This window comes from Pantherophis guttatus, chromosome 2, assembly GCF_059756535.1.
Source record: "Pantherophis guttatus breed Tessera chromosome 2, ASM5975653v1, whole genome shotgun sequence".
NCBI classification, from domain to species: domain Eukaryota; kingdom Metazoa; phylum Chordata; class Lepidosauria; order Squamata; family Colubridae; genus Pantherophis; species Pantherophis guttatus.
Window position 1 is genome coordinate 224,663,574 of NC_142064.1, and position 13,828 is coordinate 224,677,401.

At 37.8% G+C, this 13,828-nt stretch overlaps 1 protein-coding gene across 5 annotated transcripts in view; it reads left to right on the plus strand.

Annotated features, from left to right (window-relative positions):
• The window catches only part of PLXNA1 (plexin A1), a 395,502-nt gene that overhangs the window by 224,296 nt on the left and 157,378 nt on the right, over nt 1–13,828 (plus strand). For all 5 annotated transcript variants that reach the window (XM_060688304.2, XM_060688308.2, XM_060688309.2 and 2 more), the window contains exons 5-8: nt 2,295–2,395; nt 7,077–7,200; nt 7,354–7,507; nt 9,094–9,193. In XM_060688304.2, the coding sequence (XP_060544287.2) occupies nt 2,295–2,395; nt 7,077–7,200; nt 7,354–7,507; nt 9,094–9,193 (479 nt within the window). The remainder of the gene's footprint in view (nt 1–2,294; nt 2,396–7,076; nt 7,201–7,353; nt 7,508–9,093; nt 9,194–13,828) is intronic.

The window sequence follows — 13,828 nt, forward strand, 5'->3', positions numbered from 1 at the left end:
AATCTAAAATGGGGTAAAGATTATTGCCGCATATTTTGGAAAGCTAGGATAGTATTGTCTTTTGTTAAGGGTTCGGGTTAGGGTTAGAGAAGATTCTCTTGCTATTCCAGCAAGAGATACAAGTTGGGGAAGCATTCATACTGGTATAGTTGCACACTCGGCAGCTGTTAGTCTTCGGTTTTGCACCACTGCAGTCTATGTTGTGGAGTATAGGTTCCTTTCAGCCATTCCCATCTTCATGGGAATGTTTCCTTTCTTCTCTTTTTGAAACATCAGTTCTTCTTAGCTGATGTTCAGACACAGGCTCCTCTGAGTTGGAAACTGATCTAACAGACCCAGAATTTTATTTTTTAGACTCAGGAATGACCCAGGGGAATATTGAGAAAATTGAAAGCACAAAAAAAATTGCTTCCTTTCCCCTCTGCTGTGATCAGCAACATCAAGGAAGTAGTAGGGTGCCTCCAATGATTGACCGTGCGCTTAGAAAGAACCTTGGTGTTTGACCAATATTTTGTTGACCTTTTTAGGCCCACTGAAGGTATTTGGCTTTAAATGTGGTGATTGCAAGAATGGGAAGTGTAAAATTATTTTAGCAAAGCAAGCTTGCATTTTGTTCTTGGTTTTTTTCCTCCCTATATAAAACTACTTAATTTGTATGAGATTTTCTGTACCTTTGTTGACATTCCTACCTACTCTCTTATCTCTTCAAAAAGAGATGTCTAATTTTCATGTCTAAAATTCAGTTGTAATGTTCAGTCAGATCCTTTTCTGATAAATTCCCGAATCAGTCCTTAGGTGATTTCAGCATGAACTATTTCAGTTAGGGAATGTGTGCATATTATTTTATTGAAATTTAGCTCATTTCAGCATCATTTCAGGTCTTATAGCACTAAAAATAGTGGGCTGAATTATACTCCACTTTCCCCCATGCCAGTGCCCTAGCTGATACGCAGAATGATCATAACAGAATTATGCTGGCAGGTGATGATGGGAGCCCTAATATAATATATATAGAAGATATGGGTTAGGGAAAACTATAGTCTTTTTTAACTATTTGGGAAGGATTATGTATTTGAAGCAGGTGCAATATTGGGCCAAAATTGGCCACATGCAGATTAACAAGCGCCTCCCCCTCCCCTGTGCCCCAATAGCCACTAAAATAAAATGTTTAGATGTGATGTGGAGAATTTCCTAGCAGGTAATCATAGTTGCTGTAATTGTCTATAGTAAAATAACTACCTTATCAAGGTCCTGCATACTTTCTGGAGGGTAATCCTACCACATTATTTAAAGGTCAAGTGGAGATCTCAGTTTAGGGGAAAAAATATGCTTCCCTTGAAATAGCAGAACAAACTGAAGGAACGATAACATAATTTTGAATTCTAGAATGCTTTCAATGCTAACTGAATTGCTTCCCCCCCCCCCCTTAATGATTGCATTGTAATCATGTTGTGTAGTCCATGGAGAACAATTGGGGTGGTAGACAAAGAGTCCTCTGCCTCACCTTTTTTCAGTGCTTGCCATCTGTTTCACAAAGGCAGTGGCGTTTTCTTCTGGCAGCAGCAATGAAGTATTCTTTTCAACAGCTGGTTGTCATAACACCCCTTCCCAATTACCTATATCAAAGGAGAATTGAATGTTTAAAAGATGGTTGGTAACCATAATTCCTTCCCCTTAGTACAACACCATAATGTTGTAACATAGTATTAAACAGAGAGAGCTGGTGTTGGGAAATCATTGTCTTGAGTTGCCAAGAAGTGCATCTCTGTTTCAGCCAAGACCCTTTTTAAATTATGTTATATTAAATTTATATAATTTATGTATTGACAAGAACAAACAAACTGGAAAATGCATTATAATAAAATTATTAAAAAGAACAAGAACTCATGGCAAGTCCTAGTAACAGCACTCCTCCCCCTCCCTACCAAGTGCAGCAGGACACTATCCACCCTAACTCAAAGTATAGAGAACAGCCAGGTCTTTAAGGTTTTGCAGAATGCAGAGTAGGGTGGAAGCTACATGGATCTCAGGAGGAACCTCATTCCATAGTGCTGGTACCCCATGACAGAGTGATAAAATAAGACTTCTCTTATTTTAACTCCTAGTTCTGGATTTTTCACTTTTTCTTCCCTCGTAACCAAGGAATAGGGTGCTGAAACTGAATGAACTATTTTCAGTTGTCTGATGGTAAATAGGGAAAAAGAGAAAGCACTGGGAATTTCATTTGAATAAGAACTTCAACTTGAAAGTCTCTGAAGTATGACTTTATTTAACACTAGTGCTTGTCCCCCCAGGTGACCCGTGTGCCAGTGGAAAGCTGTGAGCAATATACAACATGTGCTCTGTGCCTGGGTTCTAGAGATCCTCACTGTGGTTGGTGTGTCCTACATAACATGTAAGTATGCTGAATAGTCTTTTGGTTTGGTTTGATGGGGTCTCCCTATTCTCTACACTCCTTTATTTATATATAAAAACTTTGTTCCCTTGTGGAAGCCTTACTTCTGACATTGTGAATGCTTATAAACCTGTTTACAATAGTACAGTTAACCTTCAATTTAGTAACAAAGTCATGTACAAAGAGGAATATGGTTCTGTATGGTCTAGATGTACAGAGAATATTTGTAGCTCAGGATTGAGCTGAGGGATCCTTTCATTGGTTGTTTCATTGCAGATGTTTCATTACCCGACTAGGTAACGTCATCAATGTTAGCACAGACCTAGTACTGATGAAGTTGGGTAATGAAACATCTTGCAAGAAAACAACTAACTTCAGAGAGCACGAAGTATCCCTCATGTAATGTTAAGTTTAGAGATTGAACAAGTTTCTTGCTGATGCTATATAGATACTAGTTGTTTCTTTTCTTTAGTTTATTTTAATCACTAGGATGTGCATTTTTACTGTATGATCACTAATATAATTGTTGTAATTGTTAAATTTCATCAATAAAAATTTAAAAAATGTATTAATATTATGTTCTGTAACACCTAACTATCGTAGTTCCTACCATCAAGCATATGATAGCATGAAATACATAAGCAGAACTTTTGGGAGCGTTAAACAAGGGAAAGTAGCAAAATATGGCCATATTAAAGTTAAGTTAAATCAGAAAACAATTCGTTAGAACAATGCTAAGGAAAGAAGGACTGATAGAAAAAAAAGGGGAAATGGTAGAAGGCATAGAGTTGAAAAATGACAGGAGGCCTTGACAAGAGGTGAGCTTGGAGTGCATTAGTCATAATGCTGCTATGAGATCTAATTATTAAAAACAAGAGACTATTGAATGTGAAGTGATGAGGAAAGAGCCAGAGAAGGAATTCATTTCTAGATCTGTTTGCGGGCTTTTGGTGGCACCTGGTTAACTTCTATAAAAAAGTAAAAGGCAGGAAGCTGTGGCGTTTTTCTGTCTAATGGACAGAAATGCTATTTCTTAGTGTAGCACTGCTCTTTCTCTCTCTCTCATGTTTATATAATACTGAGTTTATGGAGTTATTATAAGATTGCAATAATAAGATTGAAGTGCTGTGCATACTCATAAAAATGTTATAACTATGATAAGGATAAGGATGACATTATCATTTCTTTTTGTACTGTTGGGGAAATTACTTGTTTTGCTTGAGTGAGTTGGCCTGTCATGTAGATTCAACCTTGAATCTCCTATGGTAGGATACCTCAGCAAACTTTCGTAGGGATTAAAAAATTCGGTCCATTGTAGTTGCCAGGAATCCCTCATCCTGCTGATTTGCATGAATGTGGAACCAGCACAGTGGGGGAATAGAGCAAAGAATTGCTGTTAGGCTTCACCTGTTTATTTCAAGCTGAGAGAAGTAAACCTCAATGTATACTTAGCCTCCTCTTGCCTCTGTTGTAAATGCTTAATGCTGTAAAGCTGATTGATGACAGCCAGCTCCGAGTTGCCAGTTGTCTACTGAATCGGCAGCTTCTGAATGTCTGATGTGTGGGTGGCTGAGGACTAAATTTTCTACTTCCTATCTTGAAACACAGCAGGAGTCACCCTCATTCCAGCATAGATTGATTGACACAGACTATGCATTCCCCAAAATAGTTTGCTGCCCTGAGACTAGTTGTCCATGATTTATTTATTTAGAGAGGGTGTGCAGCATCTTAATAGTGATACACACACATGCACGCACACACGCACGCACACACGCACGCACACACGCACGCACACACACCTATGCATATATAATGACTTTAGATATTGAATTACTTGGACTAATGGAAAATGGGTGGGGGTAATAGCATTAATGTAGCATATTTAGTTCTTTCTGCTTGAAAATATTTTATCTTAGTCTACAGTTTAAAGAAACTTTCCTAATCGTTTTATGAATGCAATTTGATTGCTCAGCATGAAATGTCAGTACTTGTAGCTATCAAACGTTTCCAGTTATGTTGGTTGATGCATCAAATGCAGGTACCCCAATGCTACTTGTTTGTCATATTGGGAAAGTTGAGATTCTTAACTTTTGAAATTGGCTTGAACTGGGGCAGCGTTGAGATGCCAATCCAAGAACATTTGGCAACAGGGAAATATTCTTGGGAATCAGTTCTAGCCCTGTTTTAGCTGCAGAGGAACAGTATGAAGAAGACATTATCTTTTATAACTCATTTGTCTGGTTTTCTTTGAAGATTATGTGCATCTATTGCCACGGATCAAAACTAACTTACAATTCAGTGTCTTTAACTCAGGAACTGGGCCTCTCATATAGGGTTACAAATGAAAGCGTAAAAGAGAAGGGGCAAAACAAAAAATTGAAAGACATTAAAGGGGTGATTTTCTTTGGGCTTGAGGGGGAAAAGTTGTTAGAAGCTACAGAGTCCTGACTGTTTAGCCATGTGGAGCATTTTAATTAAAATTCAAAGACATCTCTCTCCCTGAAGCATCCCAAGGATATAGGTGGAATGTTGTAGTGGCTCAGAAACTCCATTGTGCAGTGTCATGCTGGCACTTGCTAGGGAGATAAATCATTGAGATTACCAAGACCTTGAATGGTGCATGTGTATCTGCTTATACTGTATTGCCCTCTGCTTAATTAAATGCTTTCTATAATGAAATAATGTTATCACAAATGCAGGGAAGAGAAGTTAAAGAAACCCATTTAAACTTATTAATGGAGGCAGAATACCTGGCTAGAACAGTGCTACGGGGGCAGCCGAGTGGCTGCCTTTGATGAAATAGATGGAATATTTGCAGCTGCTTATTTGAAATTGCTTGGAGTTGCTTAATCGAGAGCATAGATGAGTGTGATGAACTGTTAGGCTCAAAGGAAATTGAAGCAGGACTGTAGCTCCATTAAAATCACAATACATGAGATGGGAAGAGCATGGAATTGATTAGGGTAGGATATTAAAGGACAGAAATTTTAAAAAGGATCTAATTCAGACATATAAATGCCCAGGTATAAAGTTGCATCATCAGTGTCATACAGAGAACTGAATCACAAAATTTTCAGCTTGAATTTTGACTCTGCCATGAAGTTGCTGATCTTTACAAAACCACTACATAAAAAGTCACAGAATAAGAATGAGTCTCAATGTTACTGTTTCTTATTCTTACCTGCTAGGTAAAACTTTTTATGTTACTATTGTATTATAAGTCCTAATTCATTACATTCTTACAATAAAGTGATGTTTATATAATAAAAAAACCTTAACTGGTAAGTTACTCTTACTGTTGACTCCTTCTTCTTGCGTAGTGAAAAAAGCAGTTTTGACTGTGATATTTTAAGAAGAATATTAATGAGCTAGGATATGTCTGAAGGATGGTGATGAATATGTTGAAAGATTGTAAGCATTGCATATGCTTATTCCGAGAAGACTTGATTCAGGGTATCCATCTTTGCATATTTGAAGAACTGTTACAGAAATGAAGGAGCAGTTGTTTATAGTATCCAGATCAACTAGTTCAAATTACAAGACATTTCGTAACTTTAGGAATATTCTCTTAGCTATTAGATAAACATGTTTTGCTCGTGGAATGGACTGTCTTCCCTACTTTTTTTTTTTTTTTTAAAAAAAGGTCTGATAAGCTAATACAGTTCTAAAGGATTTCTTGCATAATCATCATATTGGATGAAATACATACTGAGACTCTTTCCTATTCTGTGACTTATCATGTAGTGGTTTTGTAAAGATCAAGTGCAAAAGCTCACTGCACACTTGCAAGCATTTATACAAACAGTGAATATTAAGAAGCTGTTCAGCATGGTAAGTATTTGTTAGATTATTGTGTTGCATCGTTAATAACCCATGCACAATTGCAAATGAAATTAAGATCCCATCATAAAGATAGAGATTTAACTTTAAGGAGTAATAACATCTAGGTTTCTTCGTTTAAAGGACTAATTTTCAGAGAGAAATATTGAAATTTAATTTAGCAAGCAAACCAAAACAGAAGAATAAGGCTTGTTTTCAAAATTCAGATTTTATTGCAGTAAAGACATAAATTTTAATAACCTTCTAGGAGCAAACTTTTGTACTGTGATTAAGGCTTCCTCTGAGAAGATATACCTATGTTTGTAAAATGTTTCCTTTACTCCTTTCTCATTAAGATTAATTTGTAAAATGATGCATAAAGCCCATCTTTATTTTTTTTCCCAGCAAGATTCTTTGAGACATTGAATGCCATCCTAACCTAGGCATTAGTTTTCTTATAAACATGGATGTGGGTTCAAGAGCAAAATATAATATACAAAAATAAGTTGAATTACCAAAGAAATATTTCTGTGATTATTGGAATGTGAAGTTTCAGTATGTATTGTGAAGCATGTTTTCAATTGATAATATTTATGGTCTCTTTTATTATTTGTGTAATATAGGAATAGCATTAAGGGCTTTCTCATTTAATTGTGCAACTTTTATTCCATTTCCATTGTAACTGACAGCAGTCATGAAAGGTGGACTAGAATTTAAATAAAACTAAAATGAACTAGCAGATGAAGATAAGATCAGTCTTTGCATGTCATTAATCATCAATATAACAGTATAATGAGAACATTATTAGTTGTAGCTAAAGATTACCACAGTCTTACACACATTGTTTTTTGCTTTTTCACAGCTGTTCTCGGAAGGAGCGTTGTGATCGAGCTGATGAACACCAGCGATTTGCCTCAGATCTGCGTCAATGTGTTCAACTTACCGTTCAGCCTAAGAATATATCAGTCACCATGTCGGAAGTCCCGGTGGGTCATTTTACTTTAAATTCCATGTAACTCTGGAATTTAAATACTATGTCAGTATATTTCTTTAAGATGGCGAAGTATGCAAGTTTTGTTATAGATCCCCTTAAAAAAAAACAAAAAACAGATCACTGAATAGATTTTTTTCCCCGTCAGCTGGTTTTGCAAGCCTGGAATGTTCCTGATCTCCTGGCTGGTGTGAATTGTTCCTTTGAAGATTTCACTGAATCTGAAAGTCGCATTGAAGATGGCAGAATCTACTGTAGTTCTCCATCTACAAAAGATGTGATACCTATTACCAGAGGACAAGGTGAGTTAATATCCTCTCATCATCCTGCAACAGTTAAATATAGAATAAACTGAGTGTATTTAGGGAACTGAATTTTTTCAACAAATATTTAAGTAATACAAAAGCTAAGGCAGTCTATGTAGTTTATTATTATGATTCTATACTTCTTGTAATATTTTTATTCCATTACAAAATCCTTCTCTTGGGGGGTTAAAATTGTTCAATTTTGGCAATGTGAAAGATGTGTATACTTCAACACCTAGTTGAACTCCTCAATGCTGGCTGGGGAATTCTGGGAGATGAAGTCTAGACAACTTCAAGCTGCCAAGGTTGGGAAAGATTGCTCTAAGCACTGTCTAAAAATACTGTCCCTGTATGGAAGGCAGATAATTTAGTCTTCTGTTCAGATGGTATAATCTGTTCCAGTGATGGCTAACCTTTCTGCCATTACGTGCCAGGAGCTGGGGGGGGTCGTGCGCATGTGTGCCCACACCCATAATTCTATGCGCCCCGCTCCCGCGCATGAGTGTGCGACCCTCCCCACTTCCCCCCCCCACTCCTGGCACAGTTTTCTCTCTCTCCAGGCTCAAGACCCTTTCTCGGAGCTTGGGGAGGGTGAAAACGGCCTTCCCCACCCCCCTAGAGGCCCTCTGGAGGCCGGAAATGGCCCATTTGCCAACTTCTGGTAGGACCGGAAGGCCCATTTTTTGCTCTCCCCAGCCTCCAGACCCTTTCTAGGAGCTTGGGGAGGGCGAAAACAGCCTTCCCCACCCACTCAAGGCCCTCTGGAGGCAGGAAACAGCCTGTTTCCCTATTTCCAGTGGGCCCAGAAGGCCCGAAAATCAGCTGGCTGGTGCGCACATGAGCACCAGAGCTGAGCTCACATGCCCACCAATATGACTATGTGTGCCACAGGTTCGCCATCATAGATCTATTCTGGCCTCACATACTTGGGTTGTTTTTGTTACAGAGAAATCAAAATCCCTTAAGATATAACATATTAACCCAAGGGAGAGGTAGCATGTAAATAGAGAAAAAAGGACAATAATTGAAATATTAATATTAACATATTAATTGAGGGACTGGAAAAGTCAGTTTGTCATTGGATAGAGTAGCTTGAGACCAAACCAGTGATTTGCTGAGGCTAATTTTTCATTGAGGTATATTTGCTACAAATCTTTTGGTTCCCCATTTTTAAAAAGTTCAATCAGACATTATTGCCAATTACATCTTCAGAAAGTTTCCAGATTAGATCTAGAGAGGTATTTAAGGTGGAGAATGCCAAATATAAATTCTGCAGTAGGCAGTTAAAGATCTATTATCAGAGTCTTTCACCAGCTTTTTTTAGTTTTGCACTAAGCAAGATTACTTTCTCTCTAAATCATTAAAGCTATCTAGAAAGAAGAAAAGTGGTTTGGATGGATCATCTTCCTCCATGATTAATGTTTTCTCATGGCCTTAGTTATTCACTGAAACTATTTCTCAATTTGGTCAGAACTATTTATTTCAATCTGGTCAAAGTAAAAGTCTTTATTTTTACAGATGTCGGTGCCAATCATCAGTTTGTTGATTTCTGATTCTCTATGCTTGCTTTGTTCTCTTTCTAGGTGATAAGCGAGTGGTAAAGCTTTATCTTAAGTCCAAAGAGACAGGGAAGAAGTTTGCATCTGTGGATTTTGTATTTTACAACTGTAGTGTTCACCAATCGTAAGTAACCTAAAATACATGTTATTCTGAATGTTTTTGGACTCGCTCTGAAAGAAGGCTATGAATAGTATATAGTAAAAGCAATCAAATGAGGGAAAAGTCAGACACTGTTTCCAGAGTTGACATATTTATTTTAAGGAAAATTATGCCATTGCTTGGCTGATAAAATATGATTTGGTCCAAAAACTAGGCAACCAAAGCTGCATGTATGTACTTTCATAACAAATGATTTAATTATAATCATATATTGATTCTATAGAGATAGTTATATACATTTCCTTCGGATGGTTGGTATTCATATTCTGTGAGTGATCTTGTGAAATTTGGTTCACAAAACTCTTACCAGTATTAAATAGATTTAGAACATAAATTGAAAAGATTAAGTTAAAGGGCAAAAGATGCCTTCATTATTGGAAGAACAGTGCTTCCTGTGTGGATGCAGATACATGATTGGCAGTATTATTTGAACTTTTGTGCATCTATGAGAGTTCTACACTCTTGCATAGAGTTTAGAGCTCTCATAGCACAGAATCGTGGTGCTGCAATGGTTAGAATGAAATATTGCAGACAAATTCTGCTGATTGCCAGCAGTTTGATTCTGACTGGCTCAAAATTGACTCAGCAATCCATCTTTCTGAGATCAGTAAAATGAGGATCCAGATTGTTGGGGGCAATGTAACTGCTGACTCTGTAAACCACTTAGAGAGGGTACTAAAGCACTATGAAGTGTTATATCCAGTGCATTCAGAAAGTATTCAGATCCACTTCACCTTTGTCAGTTTTGTTATGCTGTAGCCTGATTCTATAGTTGTTGAAGTTCCTTTTTTTCCTCATTAATCTACACTCAGTACCTTCTAATGACAAAGTGAAAACAGAATTTTAGAAATGTCTATAAATTTATTAAAAAGAAAAAAATTGAAAGACCACATTGGCATAAGTATTCAATCCGTTTGCAACAACACGTGAAATTTAGGTCTGGTGCCTCCCATTTCTCTTGATAGTTGCTGAAATGTTTCTACACCTTGATTGGAGTCAACCTGTGGTAAATTAAATTGGTTAGACATGATTTGGAAAGGCACACTGCTCTCTATAGAAGGTCTCACAGCTGACAATGCTTGCTGTAGCAGAGCAAAGCCATGCGGTCAAAGGAACTGCTTGCAGAACTCAGAGACAGGATTATTGCAAAGCACAAATATAGGGAAGACCACAATAATTTTTTTGCTGCACTGAAGGTTCCTAAGAGCACAATGGCTTCCATAATTCTCAAATGGAAGATGTTTGGTACAACCAAGATGCTTCCAAGAGCTGGTTGCCTGGTCAAACTGAGCAATCCGTGGAGAAGGGCCTTAGTAAGAAAGGTGACCAAGAACCTGATGGTCACTCTGACTGAGCTCCAGAGATCCTGTGAAGATATGGAACAGAGTTCCAGAAGGTCAACCATCACTGCAGCCCTCCATAGATCTGGGTTTTATGGAGTCTAGGGTCTAGAGTGACTAGATGGAAGCCTTTTCTCAGTGCAAAATGCATGAAAGCCCACTTGGAGTTTGCAAAAAAAAGTACCTGGAGGAATCTCAGATTATAAGGAACATGATTCTCTGGTCTGATGAAACCAAGATTGAACTGTTTGGCCTCAATTCTAAATGTTGTATCTGAAGGAAAACTAGGCACCGTTCATCACTTGCCCAATACCATCCCAATAGTGAAGCATGGTGGTGGCAGCATCATGCTGTGGGGGTATTTTTCAACCGCAGGGACTGGGGGACTGGTCAGGGTTGAAGGAAAGCTGAATGGAGCAAAGTACAAGGATATCCTCAGTGAAAACCTGTTCCAGAGCTCTCAGGATCTCAGACTGAGCTGAAGGTTCATTTTCCAACATGACAATGATCCTAAGCACACAGCCAAGACAACACAAGAGTGACTTAGGGACAACTGTGTGAATGTCTTGGAGTGGCCCAACCAGAACCCTGTCTTGAACCCTATTGAATATCTCTGGAGGGACCTGAAAATGGGTGTCCACTGATGGTTGCCATCCATCCGGACTGAGCTTGAGAGGATTTCCAAGGAAGAATGGCAGATCCAATCCAGTGTGCAAAGCTTGTTGCGTCATACCCAAAAGGACTCAAGGCTGTAATTTCTACCAAAGGTGCTACAACAAAGGATTGAGTGAAGAGTCTGAATACTTATGCCAATGTGATATTTCAGTTTTCTCTTTTTAATACATTTACAAATATTTCTAAAATTCTGTTTTCACTTAGTCATTATGGAGTACTGAGTGTAGATTCATGAGAAAAAAATTGAATTTCAACAACTGTAGAATCGGGCTGCAGCATAACCAAATCGACAAAAGTGAAGGTGGTCTGAATACTTTCTGTAGTCTAAGTGCTATTGCTATTTCTGTAGTTATAACTCATCTGGTTAACAATTGGCAGATTATTTTATTCAGATTGTTTAAACTAAAAATGTTAAGATTTTACATACTGAAAACCATAATATCTAAATTTGCAATATACTAAGATACATATTTCAGAGAATCTATAGAAGAAATAACTTCCACAGTATCTAGCTAGTTACTGCAAAAACATTTATTAAGGCCAGTCTGAATCTATTCCTTAGGAAATATTTATTTGTTGGGGAGGCTGGTTGGTGGGCTGAAATGATGAAATGGAAAATTATGAATATTGAGAGACATTTGCTTAAGCATCATGAATTTTAATTGAGGTCTTTCCTGTCTGCTTTTAATACATATCTAGCTCTTCATGCTGGGATGGTTGTATTTGTAGATGCGTGATAGAGCTATGCTTCTATAATATTTGACAAATTATTTTAATATGCAAAGTAACTATTTTAAATCCTATGGAGGTTCTCAGACATCCAGGTCATGCTTGTCCCAAAGGTGCTTTTTCAAGAGGCAACTGGACTTTCTGGTTTTTCTTCGAAGACATTTCACTTTTCATCCAAGAAGATTCTTCAGTTTGTCAGTTTTTCAGATGAACCCTAACCTTAATCCTAACCTCAACCCTAATCTCTTGAAAAAGCACCTTTGGGATATTTTAAATCCTGTTACCAAATGCTCTGACAATAATTTTAAGGAATATTTTGTTTTAATATTTAGGAAAGGGAAGGATACTGTATATTGAGATGCTAAAAGCCTAAAAGATCCTTAACACACCTACAGTGAAATCTATTACTTGATACTAGATCTATTGGACAGGAAAGGGGGAACATGCCTGTATTTGTTTTTTGTGAAAATTCCTGCATCTAAGAAAGTGGTCTAGGGCAGGGGCGTCAAACTCAATTTCATTGAGGGCCGCACCAGGGTATTGTTTGACCTTAGGGTCCTGCGGTGGAAGTGGCCAGATTGACGTCACTCGTGTCGGGGGTGCCTGTGGTAACCCAAGCGCTCTGTTAGTGAAAACAGGCTCCTGAGCTCCATTTTTGCTGGCAGAGGGCTGCAGGAGGTCAGCCAAAAAATGGAGCCTGGGAGGACCATGCGCAGCCCTCCCAAGCTCTGTTTTTGTTGGCAGAGGCACCATCGCTGTTTCCAAGGTGGCCCCGCGGGCCAGATCTAAACACGCCATGGGCTGGATCCGGCCTGTGGGCTTTAAGTTTGATACCCCTGCTCTAGGGTATAAAAGTTGGACAGCAGGATAGAAGAGTTAAAACTCTGATCTGGGCAGCAGAGTGTAAAATATGCACATAGGAAAGTCCATTGTAATTTTTCCTGAGAAAGGTGATGCCAAGACTGCTACTGGGAAATCAGTACCAACAGCTGTGTTTCTCAACCTTGGCCGCTTTAAGATGTGTGGACTTCAACTCCCAGAATTCCCATATTGGCTGGGGAATTCTGAGAGTTGAAGTCCACACATCTTATAAGCTTGCAAGGTTGAGAAATGCAGCTTTAGAGAACATATGCTGGCTTCTGAATAGTTGCCAGCGAGGGGGTGGATTGTACAGGCAGGGAAGGAGACAGATTTCTGAGCAGGACTTTCTTTTTCATCTTGATCCCTTTTGGAGAAAAGAATATGGATTTGGTTTCTTTTTGATTTTATAAGTCTAAAGATATTTCATTGATAGACGGGGAGCACATTTTTACACGTGTATGAACACAAATAAAAGTGGCTTTATAACCGAGACAATAAAAAGTATGTTTTGTTCAAGAAAGGCACAATAAGGATGCTGTTTTTAAATATTAATATATGCAAAAATTTAAAAAAGAGCCAAAAAACCTCTGCAGTAAACAGCCCCAGTTGCTGATTTATGATCAGATTGAATTTCAATTTTAGATGAATTATTTTAAAAAGCAAATTATGGTTTGTATTAATATTTATAAAATCACTTTAGAACTATTGATGGCACTGGTTGTTTACAATAAGACTTTTTTTTTTAAAAAAAATCCTTATTCCTTTGCTATCATCTAACTTTGAGGTTCATCATAAAGAAAGAAGTCCAATCAAATAAGTTCTCTGAAAAACAAATACATAAATAAATGTTTGTCATTGTACATTAACTTGAAATCAGTTAGTATGCCAATTGAATCTCTGTTCAACCTTACATAATTTAGCTTGCTTCTTCCTACAGGATTTGCTTAGACAATGTTTTTCTATGTTTTAAAACAGTTTTTAAAATGAAAGCTGG